The sequence below is a fragment of the Cyphomyrmex costatus genome, unplaced genomic scaffold, assembly GCF_001594065.2.
Source record: "Cyphomyrmex costatus isolate MS0001 unplaced genomic scaffold, Ccosl1.0 scaffold193, whole genome shotgun sequence".
In the NCBI taxonomy this organism is placed as follows: Eukaryota; Metazoa; Arthropoda; class Insecta; order Hymenoptera; family Formicidae; genus Cyphomyrmex; species Cyphomyrmex costatus.
Genome location: NW_017275965.1, coordinates 2,624,352 through 2,640,824, shown reverse-complemented (window position 1 = coordinate 2,640,824; position 16,473 = coordinate 2,624,352). Strand labels below are relative to the sequence as shown.

At 33.6% G+C, this 16,473-nt stretch overlaps 3 protein-coding genes across 3 annotated transcripts in view; all 3 read right to left on the bottom strand.

Annotated features, from left to right (window-relative positions):
* The window catches only part of gem (transcription factor CP2 like gemini), a gene marked incomplete at its 3' end in the record, with an annotated part of 22,350 nt that extends 17,156 nt beyond the window's left edge, over nt 1–5,194 (bottom strand). The window contains exons 1-3 of the mRNA XM_018538628.1: nt 4,773–5,194; nt 2,948–3,164; nt 899–1,046 (exon numbers count right to left, since the gene is read on the bottom strand). Of these exons, the coding sequence (XP_018394130.1) occupies nt 899–1,046; nt 2,948–3,164; nt 4,773–4,910 (503 nt within the window). The remainder of the gene's footprint in view (nt 1–898; nt 1,047–2,947; nt 3,165–4,772) is intronic.
* Nucleotides 5,195–5,502: 308 nt separating this feature from the next.
* LOC108772634 (uncharacterized) lies at nt 5,503–7,595 on the bottom strand. Its single transcript, XM_018538206.1, has 4 exons — nt 7,573–7,595; nt 6,898–6,943; nt 6,625–6,820; nt 5,503–5,720 (listed from the first exon to the last, which is right to left on the bottom strand). The coding sequence occupies exons 1-4, from the start codon at nt 7,593–7,595 to the stop codon at nt 5,503–5,505; spliced, it is 483 nt and encodes a 160-aa protein (XP_018393708.1).
* Nucleotides 7,596–12,179: 4,584 nt separating this feature from the next.
* Nucleotides 12,180–13,671, bottom strand: LOC108772856 (probable inactive tRNA-specific adenosine deaminase-like protein 3). The gene has a single exon (XM_018538494.1). The coding sequence runs from the start codon at nt 13,647–13,649 to the stop codon at nt 12,393–12,395; it is 1,257 nt and encodes a 418-aa protein (XP_018393996.1). The 5' UTR covers nt 13,650–13,671; the 3' UTR covers nt 12,180–12,392.
* Between the last annotated feature and the right edge of the window lie 2,802 nt (nt 13,672–16,473).

Here is a 16,473-nt window from a genome sequence, read left to right as displayed (position 1 = left end):
TAGATATATATATATATATACATATATATATATGCTTATAAACTTTCAACGTCCTTCGTAGCATGAATTTACGATACGTATATGGTAGATATATTTTATCACGATTAGATAATGTGCGTAACCATTTTCGCCATATATTTGTATGAAATTATCCATGTACATATAGATATAAAATAAAAAGCTATCGACTATAAGTCATAATTTTTTAAATCTATTACGATGAATAAAATAAACTGGTAAAATGTAATTATTTACTTATAAGCGGAAATTATGCATGTATTTATTATTTAAATAAATTATTTGAAATATACACTGTCTTTGTTATTTTTTTAAAAAAAATTCGGAAATATGAGAGAAATTTTACGAGTTCCACCGATTACGCTCCTTTTTCGTTAAGTTAGATATTTTGCGTACACTCGCGCACGCGCATTAAAAGCGACACACCAATACTCGTTGCTGCCGACCGGTTTGATTTTCTCGTGTCGCCGGTGCGACGTAATGCCAAGAACTGTGGCCAGTTTTAACCGGATTTCTAGATCAGAGCTGGCCACTGTTTCGTACGAGCTTCTCTTGTTCATGGCAGAAACCTGCGATACCGACCATAAAGCTCAATACTCGCGCTCTATCGAGGGAAAGCTCTCGATGTATCATCAAGACGCCGAGTAAAATCGGTACATAAACATTTTACTATAAACTTTTGCAGAGCATTTTAAAATGTACCACATGTACAATTACGACTATTTCTTGATCAATATGTTATACTAATTTTTTCTTATTATTAATGAAAATTTCATTGAAAAATACTTTAAAAAAATAGAGTGTCACATTCATCCCTTTTAGCAATTTATCAGAAATAAAATTGAATATATTTTTTTTAATTTTCTAGGACTTCACTTACCTCATATTAGTATAAGAGGCGACAGCTGTCGCAAGATCGGATGCTGCAAGAGCGGATAACGATCCATCAAAATCAGCGGCAAGATGTTCAGCAAGTTCCTCCACTTGCGTGGACCAACCTTGACCAGAGCCATTGCTTCCGATGGATCCTGAAATATAAATCAAACAAATTTCATGAGTCTGATTTTTTAAAATATTCATTTTTTCTTTTATGTTTTCTTTGTTTTAGCGTATCGAGCTAATGGCATACAGAAAAACTTAATAAGCAAATAAACATTTTGGATTTAAATTTACTATATCGTTTACAATTACATCATACTTTAAGTTTTCTGTGACAAGTTGATTTCACTTACTGTTTGCGTATTACTATTTAAATTTTTTGTATCATATGATAAATTATAAATGTGTTACAAACTTAAAAGATATATATATAATATTAACATTTTTATTTTTACAATAATACAGATCTTTTTTTATTTTGAAAGAGAGAGAATTATTTGCATGAAAATAATATAAAGTTTAACTTCTTTATATTACTACTATTTTTTGCTTAGGTAGTTCTTCATTTTATGTTTCGCCCTCTTTTCAAATAACTATTATCTAGAATAATCAACACACAGCTCTTCTCGTATACGGCATCATACCGCCTTGAGCGCCGTTATAACCGACATGAAGCTGATGATGCATCGTGGTCGGTCTATTTTTCGTTTCCTGGATAACGTGACGGCGCCGACTCTTAGTGATGATGGGGGGATAACGTCGACTTTGTAGCAGCGACACCCTAGATCTATCGATCTCACACCACTTCATCCTATTTTGGCCCCGGTGAGAATCGCACCCGTGCAGAAACACAACACTAAAACTACGTGCGTATACCTTCACAAAGTTCCGCCAATATGGCAAACTGGTATCGGGCTTCTCTCTCTCTCTCTCTCTCTCTCTCTCTTTCTTTGGTCAAGCTAATCTGCGTGATACATTGCATGTGTACATATATACGAGTTATCAGCAACTGATGACCACGTGGGCGAAAAGGCGTCGGACGTAAGATAAAACACAGTAGTTCGTCAATCAGTCTTGAAAAGTTCTTCAAAGCGATGTCACTTAAATCGCATATCGCGTCATCGCTGAGTCTTGATCGTTAATTAACAATGACAATATTGAACTTGAGTAATACTTCGGACACAATTTTGAGCATTCTTCGGTATTCGCTGATTTGCCAAGTAGTCGAAATTTCATGCAAGCGAAATTTGATGATTATTATTAAGTCATTTGCGTCAAGAGCAATATTGCATTGTTATCATATCCGTATAAATTAATGATATTAATATTCAATTAGAATTTGATCACAAGAACAATAATCTGGTGCGATATTAGTGGATGCTGGAGTTCTGTTTATAAATTTGTATAAAAAGACATATATGTATAGTGAATTTATCATATAGAAAAAATCTTTTAACAATTTTTAAAACAAAAAAAGTAATACAGATATCTCTTAATAGAGAAAAGATCTCAAATATTAAACAGCAAAATGGAATTCGTGGCTACGACAGTGTTTGACAGAGGCCGTTTGGTCACGACCTTTAAGAAGATATATTACATCAACGACTACATATGATAATGACGATCGACTTCATGCCACTGTACAATTAAGGCAACATATTCTTTAAATTTTATGCAAATATATGTATTTTGTACGGGAAACGAAATTTAATATCATCAAATTTTGAAATCTTAAAAAGAGTTTCTTACAAAGTACCTTAATATCTTTAAAAGTAAGATTATTTTAAGCAAGCTTTATATTTTTATCCTATTACCACTATACATATAATTTACAAACTTATACATTAAATTTATTTAATTTTATGTATAAAATAATGCTAATCTGGAAATTGGAAGAAATATGTTAAAAAATATGCTTTAAAAATTTAATCGCAGAAATAAATGCTTCTATATAAATTAATAAATTAAAATAGAATAATCTATCTTATAAATGAAGTAGTATATAATATAATTTTTATGTAAATATTTAGAACAAATAAGAAATACCAACCATCTCGTCTAATATGTTTCTTTTCAAGTTCAGTGATATCTGATTCCGTGGAACGGCGTTTTAGATTGTTCTGTTCACAATTCGGAGAAGATCCAGAAGGCGAGAGTTGTGGCGAGCCGCTGTTCAAATGTATCTGATCACCACCAGTCGGCGAATTTTTTGGCGAATGCTTATCTTGCCATAAAGAATTTTGTGAACTATGATACCCCATTGTGGTCTGCAATATTAACATTTCACATATTAATATAGTAATTGTATCGTCGTATAACAAATTATATTCGTAAAATCAGTCTTTGTTTTGATTTACACATATAGGATAACAACAAATAATATTACTAATATGGAACAAAAGTTTATATATTTTTTTTAAATCACTGCATTTAGTGACAGTCACTGGAAATGATATAAGTTTTCATGCGGTCAGATTTGACGGTTATATCATTTCTTTCATTACAAGAATACATATAATAACTACAATCATACGAATTTACGAAAATGAATAGTTTTTACAATTTTAATTTATAATTTATTGTTTTTATTGTTTATTTTGTACTGAAGAAGACAATATAACAATCAAAGACAATAGTTGAAACGTTTACTTATACTACATTTGTTGTACACAATATTACAATTAATTAATATTTGCGCATTTATGTCTGACTCATCATGGTTATTATTATTTTATTTATATTTGTTATAAAAATTTGAATATTTTCTTTTATTTTGATAGAAGTTGTATAAAATACCTACAATGAATGTATATAAGAGTTTCCTTTCACTTTAATGTAAAATATTTTTGCTGATTTATATGCATACTTTATGCTGTCTACAAGACGCAAACACGTAACGCGACAGTTTTTTTTTAATTCCTCGTAAAAACAGAAATATCTTCAACCCCGAGATATTTGATAATAACGCGACACTATATGTGTATTAACTTATAGTTCGTTTTGCAGACAGGTGTATTATATTAAATTATGCTGCAACACAACTTTATGTTTCAATATAAGAAAAACAAGAAAAAGAAAAATATAAATAAATCAAATGTAGAAAATTACATGTAAAACAATCTAAATTTCAAAACAATCTTATTAATAATATACCTACTATTATACAATAAAAATTATAATTATAATTTTATTTCTGCATTTGTGGAATTTGTTTTTGACTGATTTTATATGGAAACAGACTACAAATATTTAAATTAGAAATTTTTACTTTTTTAGTCATCAAATAGATCATGTTTTTACTAGTATTATAATAAAATGTAATGTTGAGTTACCTAGAAATTAGGGAATCTCTGCAAGCGACCTGTATCAATATCGGTGACTCTTTCCTCTAAATTGTTTAATTTTTAATTTATCTATTGATACTGAAAAATTTTGTTTATCATATCAAGATGTGATATAAAATATTTTAAGAATAGAGAATATGGAATATATCGTAACATTTACATAAACTTCTCAATTTTAAATCTTTGATTTATTGTAGGTTTAATTTTACTCTCGAAGAGTTCATTATATCAATTCTCGTAATCCGCATCCAATCAATTAATATCGAAATTATAACAAATAATATCTAAATTATAATCATTCAAAAAATTTAAAGCTATCAAAAAATTTATATCAAAATTATATAAACAATTAGTAAAAATGTATATAAATAGTAAGTTATAAACGAGAAAAAATTAATAAAAATACAAAAATTTTTTAAACAATGTTAAATAAAATAGTATTATCATTTAAAATATAATTTCAAGTACATGGTCATTCATAATTTATTAGAATGAATTTGATAAAAAAGAGAGAGACAATATTTCACGTACCTGTTGAGAGGTGGCTACAACGTCACATCTGTTTGGACGAACCGGTGACAATTGCTCGTATGACGGAGATGTGTTGGAGAACCACATCGCTCCGTGTAGGGTTTCCGCGCCACCATCCATCATGAGTTGCAGCTCCATTCAACAACTTCTCAGAGCGCACGTGATCGAATTAATTATCACCTACAATCTACGTACTGCGACACTAACGGGTTTGCCTGTAGCGATTTCCGGATAAGAAATATCTATATGTTAAATTTTGATCTCAGATCTACCAAGGGTATCAGTCTTCAACCGTCCTTAAAGAGACTCCGTCAGCGAGTATCAATTCTCTAACGCCAAAAGATCCCTCTCTTCAAGGATGAGAAGACGTGGACAACTTCTTGACTTATAAGTTACAACTTTACTACTTTTTACATGCTATACGTATGTATATGTGAAAATGAATTTGGTGATTGTGTTTCTTGGCGACGATTCTGTAAAAGGCGACGAGTCCACGCTGCTCTTAAATCACAGATCGATGATCTTCGTTTCCGACTGTCTGTTTTCTAGACGTAATAAGCACTCATTCCGTTTTACCACGTGTGCCTTTCGTGCCTGTTGCAGATCGTGCCGTGCATCTACCCTGTGGGTACCCCTTGGTCCAGATCCTCGATGTGCCCGGAAATACACGGTGCATCACCCGACCGCCGGTGATTATCAGGGCCGAGTACGCGTGCTGATCCGCCCACTCTTAGAACATCACGAAGAAGCTGTTGTACAGTTTCTTGATGCCGGTGGTCTCACGCTGCCGGTGTGTTTCCAAGAGTGCACAGCCTCGCGATTTCAGTGATAAAAAACGCGAAAAGACGACGAACGCGTCCTCGAATACCATTGCCACACCTTGGCTGCAACGCATCTTGTTCTTAGTTGTACTGAAGCTTTGCTGCCGTTTCGGCGGAGAACCTTTTCCTGCGAATAACGTACCATTAATTTGGAAATAAGAATAACACTCAGTTGATAAACTGATTATTTCATTTGACATTTAAATTAATTTACCAAGATAGTAAATTCTGCTACATCTTATTCGTTAAAATTTTAACAACAATTATGTAATGTGTTAATTATGTCATATCAAAATAAATAACAAAAATTATAATATATTGCAAGTAAGACATAGAATTCTATCCCAAAGCTATTAAAGTGATTATTTAATATATAAAATGTTTAGTTAACCAAATAACAAATAAAATAGTAACACTGATCATATAAATAAAAAGAAATTTATATAAAAATTGCAAAAACGTGATATTTTTAATTTGTCATCCTTTAAATCATTTCTTAAAATAATAATGGCTTTTTTTAACATCATAAACAAGTGTTTAAAGTATTGTACAATATACCTAATCTACGTTGATTAGTCATTTGATCGATCGATGTTTATTCTCAATAATCGAATATTTCTATATTCCGTGATTAATAGCGCGTTCATTAAATGTTCATATAAGGTTTAAGTAACAAAAAGACTGTAGTTGTTTCTTAGAACAATTTGTCGCTGCTTGACATCAATTGAAGCTATGTGTGACCGACGCGAAAGCATAAAGCGGTTTCGTGATAATCAATTTTTTTGTATAATTTAACTTCTTTAATTGTTTCATGTTTTCAGAAGTTAATAGATAATTTACGATGATTTAAAATTGCAGTTAAATTCCCTCTTACATAATAGAGAAATTTTGATCCATCACATTAATATTCCATGGCATATATGGTTTCATAATTGCGAAATTTCTCTTGAAATCTTTTTCATATAAAATTAAACATATATAATTGTTAACATCAGTCGTCAATATTACATAACATTTAATATTTTACAAACCTTCTTCTATACGTTTTAACGATTGGTGCCTTTTGCCTGGTATCTTCTCCAACTTAGATAAGAATCGCTTGAAAAGATATTGTCTCCGTAACGAAGAACGAAAAAAAAGAATGTCAATTCTGCATATCCAAAAATATTCCCGAGGTAGACGAGTATCCGCGTGACACACCTTAATTATCTTATCAAGATCTTGCGCCTGCGGAAGATTAACTTGAAGAGCTTTCGAAATTTTTACGCTTCTTCGAATCCAAATTGTAGTGCTGTTATAATTACCAAAACTTCAGTCAGAAACGTTAATAGACAAGAGAATAATCCCTGTCTAAAAGGAGTTGCTTCTCATGAAAATGTAAAAGATTCGAACTGGCGGATATCCCCGAAACTCCTGAATAGACTCAACGTTACGTACGTTTCGATTGCTTTCTAACGACTATGGCTCACACACTGGATAGTGTCTTGGATATCGGAGGCCTCCGCCTGACCGTTATCACCACATTTTCATGATCCTTCGCTCCATGTTGCCGTCTAAAAAAAGAATCCGAGCCAGGAGGAAATGAACGAGGCCTCTTGTGAATGACGTCAATGGAAGTTCGAGTTTCGTTCACCACGTTCCAAAATCTTCTTGGTAGCAAGTAGAAATCTGGTTCTTCTAAAAACAATCTGCAAGGCGAAGGCTCTCCTGATGGGACCAAAGGGATTTAACCCTCTTAACAATATACCCGCGTCTTTCTCTCTCTCTCTTAGTATCGTGTCCCTGCCGTTGCTGCGCAAAGAGACACTATCAAAGTCTTTCGAAAAGTAGCAGCCAGTAAATGTGGGCCATTCAGTCGTCGAGAATTTCGAATGTGATAAAAATCGTCTTCTTCGTAATCGCTCGTAAAAGGCAATGCCGAGAAGCACCTTATGATCCTTTGCGTTAATAAGTATGACGTTGTTTTGAAATGTATTCACTGCTGATGACTTGTTGATCTCATTTTGGTTCAAATGCTTCTTTCTTCGTTCTTAAGAATTAAGCTACTTAATATGTTCTCCAGTAAATAATCATTAAAAATTCACAGACAGTTAATCCTTCTTATTGAGCTTTAGCAGGATACAAAGTTCCGGATCTTCTTTAAGAAAAGAAGTCCGGTTAGCAAGACGGTAGTCGATAGATTGCCTAACGGTCCCGACACAAACTCTGGAATGTCCACGAGTGATCCAATCCAACCGTGCTTCAAGGAATTAACAGCTTGGCCAATAGGCTTCACTCTCGAGGGTCGACTCTCAATTGGAACCACTCAGCGCTGATCAACGAGACGCGTTTCCTTTATCCTCTAGCGTTGTCTCGTGCTGATCGCGTCGTCTTGCAAATTCGCAATTTTTTGTCACCTGAAGATTCTAATGCCTCGAAAACTCTCTTCTTGCATTACGAAGGAATTAAATTTATCATTTGCAGTTTTGCGCACTCGCTGTGATAGTCCAATAATTTATCTCGAAGATACTCAGCCTTCAACTTATCTTCTGGTTGCAAACGTCGCGGATTCGAGGAGAGCAACTGCGAGAAGCTTATTTGTATTAGTTATCAGTTAAGACGTCACAACAATGATCATCAGAGGAATGTATATTATTACGAATTACGTGTCTCGTTGCTGAGGACACTGAAAATTTCCACGGTCACCTAGAGATATTAGAATCTATTCTAAGACAGAACTGTTCGACGACGCGAAAATGAGGCCAGCCGCGGTACTTTGTAAATTGACGTAGTATGCAACTGGCAGCCAACGATCACGACTGCCAGTGTCGTCTCGACAGACACGTCGTAAGAGCGACGAGTCTGTTTGTCACGCGGATTAATTAATTTCAAAACGTTATCTCTGATATCGTGACTTTTCGCACAGCACGACCTCGAAAGTTCTTCCTTCTACACGCTCGTTTGAAAGAAGACAATTTCGCTTCTCGGGCTCTCTTTTGTTCCGCGCGCGGTTTCTGCTGATCGTCTCTGAACGTCACGATGCGGTGCCGATATGTCTGTCAGCGCTGCCACGTGCCGGTTGTTCAAAGAATGTCTGCCGAGGACGTTACTTCTCTCGATCAGGTCTCCTGCCCGATCGCGCTCTGTTTGCTGAAGAAATCTAACGCTGTTTGCCGTGCGCGTTCGATCTTTCTCAATTTACCACGAAATTTTCCCGTTCGTGTGTTTATTCGACAAGTTTCTGCATCGACTTGATGAAGAAGATCTGAAACAATAAAAGTGACAGCAATGTTCATGACCTCACTATTGACAGTATCAGATCGTAAAAGTATTTATTTTTATTATTATTTTTCGCACACAATTTACGTTACACATTAAATTATAATAAAATATGTCATATTAAAATGCATTTGGCAAGATTTAAAGCTTTCTCATATAAAATACATAAAATTTTTATTGTAAAATTTGTTATTCCAGCAACTCTCTTTATCAGCCATTGTACAATATAAACATGATATGTCTTCTTCGTATCATAATTTGTAGTTCACGACTTTTTCATACATCATGTCCACCTCTCTCGCTTCTTCCTCTTCTCTTTTCATGAACAATCGAGCAGCTCTCGTCCGGAATGGATCAGCTGTAGTTTCGTTGATCGATGTCAATCCGCAGGGTCACCATCGCGTACTCGCTACTCGCTTTATAGCGACTCAAGCAATTCCTAGAATTGCGAACGCGCTTGCATATTGTTAAAAAAAAAAATGCCGACAGTGCAGATCATGTGTCATCTTCTATGGAAAATGATGAATATCTCCATTAGTGTGTCACGTAGTTTTCATATTATTCATGTAACAAAACACGCACACTAATGATATAATTTTTTTTATTTCTATAGTTACATAAAATAATATATAAAATGACATTTAAATATCTTTCATTCAAAATTTTATACAGCGTATATAAAATTGTTGCTGCAAAAAATTTATAGAAAAATTTAGTTTTATAAAATATACGTTAAAATGATAATTTCTTCAAAGGTATATTGGATAACCTAACAATATTTTTTAATCACTAAAACTCTCCTGTCGTAGACGTAATGTTGCTTTGTACTTTGCATCCGGATTTATTTCAGATCAACGACCACAACATTTGCTTCAACTCATCTGAGCTTATCATGACAAGTCACGACCTGACGAGACACGACAACAAAGTTATGCACGATGGGCATCGTTATTTTTTATTTAATGCAAAAATTTCTGACTGCAGGAGATCTATATTTACATGAATTTTCTTGAATTATACATTAGAAATTATAAAAATCTAGAAGATTGACTTAAAATCATAGTAACAAAAACTGTATTTGCAAGCTGTATATCGATAGAATTCAACGTTTAGATATTTTACTATTATTACAACAAAGAATTATTTATTGTTACTGATTTCTAATCATAATTTCTAATTATTTAAATTTTTAAGATAACATTTATTTCATTACTATTTTCTTAAATATGAAACACACACATACATTGTTTTAATTAACGCGCGACACACTAATTGTAAAATAAAATTACCCAATATTTATGTTGATTTATGCAAATAATCGAACTATAAACCGTATAAATATTTATATACAAACTACTGTTTTTGCTGACACGTCGAAAATGTGTAATACCCATTTATGGGAACGAGCAGGACGCGTTTTGTTGAGATATGTTAGTGACTGACGTAACAACATCAAATAAATGTCTCTTAATTAATTATTGTCTGCACCTTTCACAGACTGTGAGCCGTGTACTGTCAAGTGTCATTAAATCATATTGTCGATGAAATTTTACATAATTGTACATAAACTTAAGCGACAACATTCGTAAAAACTATTAAATTTTATTTTATTAATTATTATATTGTTCGTATATATTGTAACGTTATATATTAAGTATCTTACAACTTGGATATGTTATCTATGCAACGAGCATTGTGACAAATTCGTCGTCGATCTGTGCTCATTATCAGTATCTCTTGTAAATAGATAATTGTAAAGTGAACATACCTGGGAAAACCGTAGAAGAAAAAAATAAGCGACAAATAAGATTGTATATTATTGTCGCGGAGAAACATGATTATTTGCCTCTGAATTAAACGATTTGACGACACGACGAAGCATAGAGTTAAACGACTAAGCGCGCATAAATTATACCAATGATTTATGAATGTACGCGCAAATGAATTGTGCTATCGAATAATGAATGTTGAAGCGTAACGTTCGGGCCTGTCTTACAATTATTGATTACAGATACATGAACTCTGCAGAAATTTACATTTTCATTAACGAAGCAATTCTCGAAATGGAGCAATTCTAGGAATCGTATGTAATAAATAATGATCGAAAGTTATTGAAGAAAAATTGGTAATCTGGTTATTAAATCAATTTTTAATTAGAGTTGATAAAAAATTGAGTTCCCTCTTTTAAAATAGGCTAAAACCTCGAGTAAAAAATATCTTGGCTATGGTCCAAGCATTTCACCCGGCATTTGCATTGAAGGTTACGCTCTGCCATTGAGAGCGAAAGACAAAAGAATATTACAGAAATGATTTTCACAATCTTTAGGAAATGATCGAACATCACGTTGTGTGTGTCAGTAAACATAAGTGTTAATTCGCCGTGCACACCCAGAAGCGACAGCAGATGCAGACGCATATGCACGCGTCAATGCGTCAAGGTCACGCATATATCGAGAGTCATTATAGCCGAATGCATGTCTGTACCATGTGTAGTCTTTTACGCCGTGCTGCTTTCGATTGAAATTATAAAACCGGTTGTAGCATGCAAGAATCTAAGTTGCTGCCGCAGAATCGGTGGATCGAAGTAATAATCCACCGCTATAACAGATGTATGAAATAATTTATTTTTTTAAATAAATTTCCTAAGAAACGTTTTAGGGTTCCTGTTCACTTACCACTGTTATCTCAAATTGTGACGTTGGAAGTGAGAAAATGCATAATAGAAATTCTTGCAAAATATTTTAATATAGAAATACAATATATTCAATAAGACAGCTCTTAATGTGTGATACTAAACGGTACCATGTCGTTAAAAATCACAGAATCGACGATATTGAAAATGAATAAAGCATAACTAAAAACAAAATGAATTATATTCATAACTATAACATTGTCACATTAATAATATAAGTAAATATGATTTTGAATTCTGCTTCAAGATAAGAAGATAGGTATTTCATATAAATCTATATATCAGTGCATTTTATACTTTTATAAGTCTATTCTATTAATTGCAAATGTTTTATTGAAAAATATTTCTATTCAAATTTGCAAGAAATTTCATCATTTGTTTTTTTCTGAAATCGCAATTTGAAATAGCAGTGATTAGTGAGCTTTAAGTTAAGCGATAAATTCAATAGTGTTTTTGGAAATATTGTATCATGAGAGAAATATTGAAAAAATCATTCGCAATGTATGTATTAAATAGGTGTTATTTGTATACTTTCTATAATTGAATTTATTTCTTTACATCTTATGAATATGCATAATATATTATGCAAGTGAAATAACATATGATAAAAATGTCATCATAATGTCAGCTGTATGTATAGATAACGTAATTCGCACAAGAAGTTATTAATAAAAACGACTAATAGAAAATGTCAACGACAAAATGTATGTTTCACTCCTGTTTGTCTTTTGGTTTTGTCCGACTATGCAACATCAATATCTTTAGTTATTCCCGGAGACCGCGATGATCAATTGTCCGTGCATTAGAGTGCTATTATCTTTCACAATAGATCCGCGTCGAATTCGTTATTCAACTGCAACTTCTGCGAGCATCGATTTCTTCCACTGTCTGTCGGCATTCCCGTTCCAGGATTCCGCTCCAGACTCGATATCGGTGATTTAGGCCTGGCACCGTATGTAAAATCGTCTTGGAGCCCAAAACTCCGACGCTTTGATTGGCTGTACCATAAAAAATTCGTGCGACTCTGGAATGCAGCAATGCCATGGCACACAGAGGACACGGTTCCATCAGCAGGAATGCCCAATAATCCGTGCACAGATACGGTCCGCATTTCTTCGCGTTATCTTTGCATTCCTTCTGCTTCGAAATCTTACCATCGTTATTTCTTCGCCCTTTTCGCACAACTGGCGTTTCGAGGGACGTTTGAGCTGGAAATTTTAGTGAAGATATAGATTTCGGATAACAGAGCGGTGTCTCTTCTTCGTATCTTCTCTTGATTCTTCTTAGCCTCTTCTCATTTTCAGTTGTAACATTTGAACCTGATCTTTCGTCGTCAAACTTATCTTCCTCGACAACGTCTGTACGTCTCTTCGTTTCCTCGCATTCCTCGTCATTCAATTTCCATGCACCACCACCGTGAAGTCTGGCAATAAGATCTACCGCCAACATGGCGGCATGCCACATAGGATGTCTATCAATTTTCGCGGCAGCTACCGCTAGGATTCTTCCATCCACGGGATCGACGATCGCCACGGCGCCGGTACATCGCTTATCGCCGACCGCCTCTAACCTGGCAGCCTCTATTACCAATGACATGATTCGCTCGATCGCACATAAACAATCGTCATCGAAGATCGAGCCGTCGATTAGGCTCTCAACTGTCTGGTCAGGATGGAAATTTACCGGCCAGATTTTCGAAGCTTCGTTGGCCTGCATCTTCGTCCTTGGTGCCTTGGCTGGCACCTTCGTTATTTGAAATTTCTCCTTCAGCAAAGAGAGATCGAATCCTCTCTCCTTCAGCTGAGTTTTAAGTTCATTTTCACCGACAGAAATATCGTGGTATTTCTCACATGACGATTTGTCCGAATGAAGCGGAGCCAGAAGCAATTTTCCGTTGGAACAGCGCTTTAAGTGAGCGAATCCCGGCAAAATGGTAGATATACTTTTGATTGCGGTGGAGGTGTCCTTCCGTTGTTTCAAAACGCCCACATAGACCTCCTGCAGCGGAGGAGCTTCCGTGAAATCTGAGCTTAAAATCGGTTTTGCCGTCCAGCTTCTAGTCGCAGTCTCCGTCTTGCGTGCCTTGACACTTTTTGGCGACGTCATCTTCTACCCTGAAAAGACGCTGCCTTCACTTATCATTAGAAGATTTCTCGGTGATATTTACAATACACCGTTCTGTTGAACATTATCACATTGGAAAGAGTTTATCGTTATCTCTTTATCTCATGAAAATTATTACAGTCAGTATTCAACACATTTAATCAGCTTTAAAGTTATACTTTGTAATTTAAATGTAGTATTATAAATACAAGAACAAAATATATATCACATAATTATGTATACACTATACATAAAAATTTCTTTGGATTCTATTGTACATATACTTAGAAATTTCTAAATGTAGATACTTAATATATAAAAAAGCATGCGATTTATTCTGTAAAATGTGACGAAAGCAGAATATATAATCGGTACCGAAATACTTTGAAATATCAAACGATTGCGAGAGTGTCTTAAGGATGTTTTCGCGCGTCATGATCGGTGAGATTTTGGCGAAAGTAGAAAAGAACGTATAGTTGATCCGCGGATGGCGCCGGATGGATCTTAATTGTAATCGGAATTACCCCGCGGGACATCTTCTTATGAAGGAGCAGAAGCGATTTTAAATTGCTGTCAACTTGGGCCACGGTCGGATCGATTGTCAGAGTTAGGCGCAATTGTATGACATCGCTGTCTGCATGAAGAATAAGCGAGACATTGCATTAAAAAGTCCGAAGTTCGAGCCAAAGTTTCCTTTAATTTCAACTGTGCGTAAACATATGCTGAACGTGTGGTCGTTAACGTCTAATCGCAGTGAAGAAATAGCACTGCCATTTATTACGTCATAATAATGAAACGCGTCTCCGTCAACAAAACTGTATCTAATTTTAACGTAAATACACTGTTTGAAACTCCTGCAAATATATTCTTCAAATGCGTGAAATGCATGAAATACGATTGAGAGGCGTAAATACTTTTCAATAAATATCAAGAATGTGCATTTATGTGTTGACTCAAGTTTTTTTAACTAAAGAAGAAATATATAATATAAAATACATAAATTAATAGACGAGCCATAGTAGCCTATTAATTTATATTATTTTTTCTTCTTCACCACGTAAATAAATTCCTAACGTAAAGGTCTTTCAGTTGTGTAACATATATTATATTCCCGTGTACAGTTTACAGAGTTGCAGTTGAAAGTTGGTATGCATCGCGTCACGCGATTGATAAATAATTAGCACTCGGTAAATTTTTACGCAAAATCTTGATTTTCACAGAAAACGCACGAGTGGCACATATAGCTGTTACTTTGAAGACCTACTTTGCACGATATATCAGCTATCTGATAGCAGAATGTCACGATATCCCGTAATAATACGCATCTTCCGTATCCGAATTAAAAATTTGTAAAACCTTATCGTTAAAAATTCGAGAAACGTTCCACAGTTGTAAGAATTTACTACGCAATTTTATCGTTTAGATTCAGAGTTTAATTAGCTTAAATAGTTTATCAATGAAGCAAATTATCGTACCATCATTATTCGTAATTTAAAAGAAGATTTAATTACAGATAATGTACTGTACATTTTTTTAAAGAAAACCTTTTGTTTTTTATATGATAAGGAATATCGGAATTTTATTTATTTTCTGACTGTAATAAACTTTATTATTTTTATGGTAGTTTTTTTTAATATTGTACTATACATTATATAAAATTCATAATCTCAAATTATACTTAATTTGAATTATTTTCAATCATTTCTATAGGTAGTCACTACTCTTACTCAATATGTCATTAATTTAACTAAAAAAATGAAGTTAAACGATTTCGTTCCATAAATATATTAAATTTTACTAAAATTTAATTTATCATTTAATAAATATTTTATATGGACGTATTGTTTACTTTGAAAATAAGCAATTTATAATAATAGAAATGAATTAATATACATTTTGACATATATATAAATGAAAAAATAAAATGTTATTTAATTTAAGATATTGAATTATTATTATTATTCCTTTGATATCTAACAGTGTATGTCATAAAAATAATTATATTATCGATTTATAATCTAATCTACTCTAAAATAATTGTTATTCAAGAAATAATTGTTATCAATTTATAATCTAATCTATGCTTATAAAAATTTTTTGATTGGGATGTATTTTGTTGCAATCATCGTCGCAATATGTGTTGATTTAAAATTAATCATAATGTTGTTTAAATCTTTTTAAGTGAGGAATAAGAAACGAATAAAAAAAATAATAAAAATTCATGAGAAAATCATGTAGCACAATTCATTGCGATATATTGCTTAACCATTGACATTCATTGGGGATATATTGAACCAATATTGTGCCAAAATTGTGCTAATAGAGTGCGGAAAGGATTGTTTATCCAATGGACAAATAGTATAAGAATCACGCTTTATAAAACTATATAAGCATGAACAATAATCTTTTAAGATTATTTAATCTTAAAAGATTATTGTTCGATAATGTATCGTAATTGACAAGTAATCGACATATACGATGTTTATTTTTCCGCACTTACAGTACAGATAATTGACTTAAACGCAACTCAACTGACTTCAGTTTTTCCCGAACAGAAAATCTGTGAATTATTTTCAACAAACTTTCTATCCTTCTGCGCATTATATTTCAAATATAGCAATAGATTATGAGAATTTTGCAAACGTAGCGCATTCGAATTCCGGCACGAGTCGCACTCGTTTAAGATGGCGTCTAAGATTGTGCACATTTACAGAGCGTGATCCTTACATAACAGAAAAACGAACAGCAAGCGAGCGGGGAGTAAACGGAGTCCGCTCGACGTCTCAAGAGTACCGCCTTACGAGTCGCGACGCGGCCACGCCGAAAA

Bases quoted from the DNA above. Each gene is read 5' to 3' on its own strand.
- LOC108772634 (XM_018538206.1), bottom strand. From the start codon at position 7,595: ATGAGATCAACAAGTCATCAGCA. The intron at 6,944-7,572 runs GTGAATACATTT...AACTCCTTTTAG, and splicing joins AGATCAACAAGTCATCAGCA to ACAGGGATTATTCTCTTGTC. The intron at 6,821-6,897 runs GTAATTATAACA...AATCTTCCGCAG, and splicing joins CGTTTCTGACTGAAGTTTTG to GCGCAAGATCTTGATAAGAT.
- LOC108772856 (XM_018538494.1), bottom strand. From the start codon at position 13,649: ATGACGTCGCCAAAAAGTGTCAAGGCACGCAAGACGGAGACTGCGACT.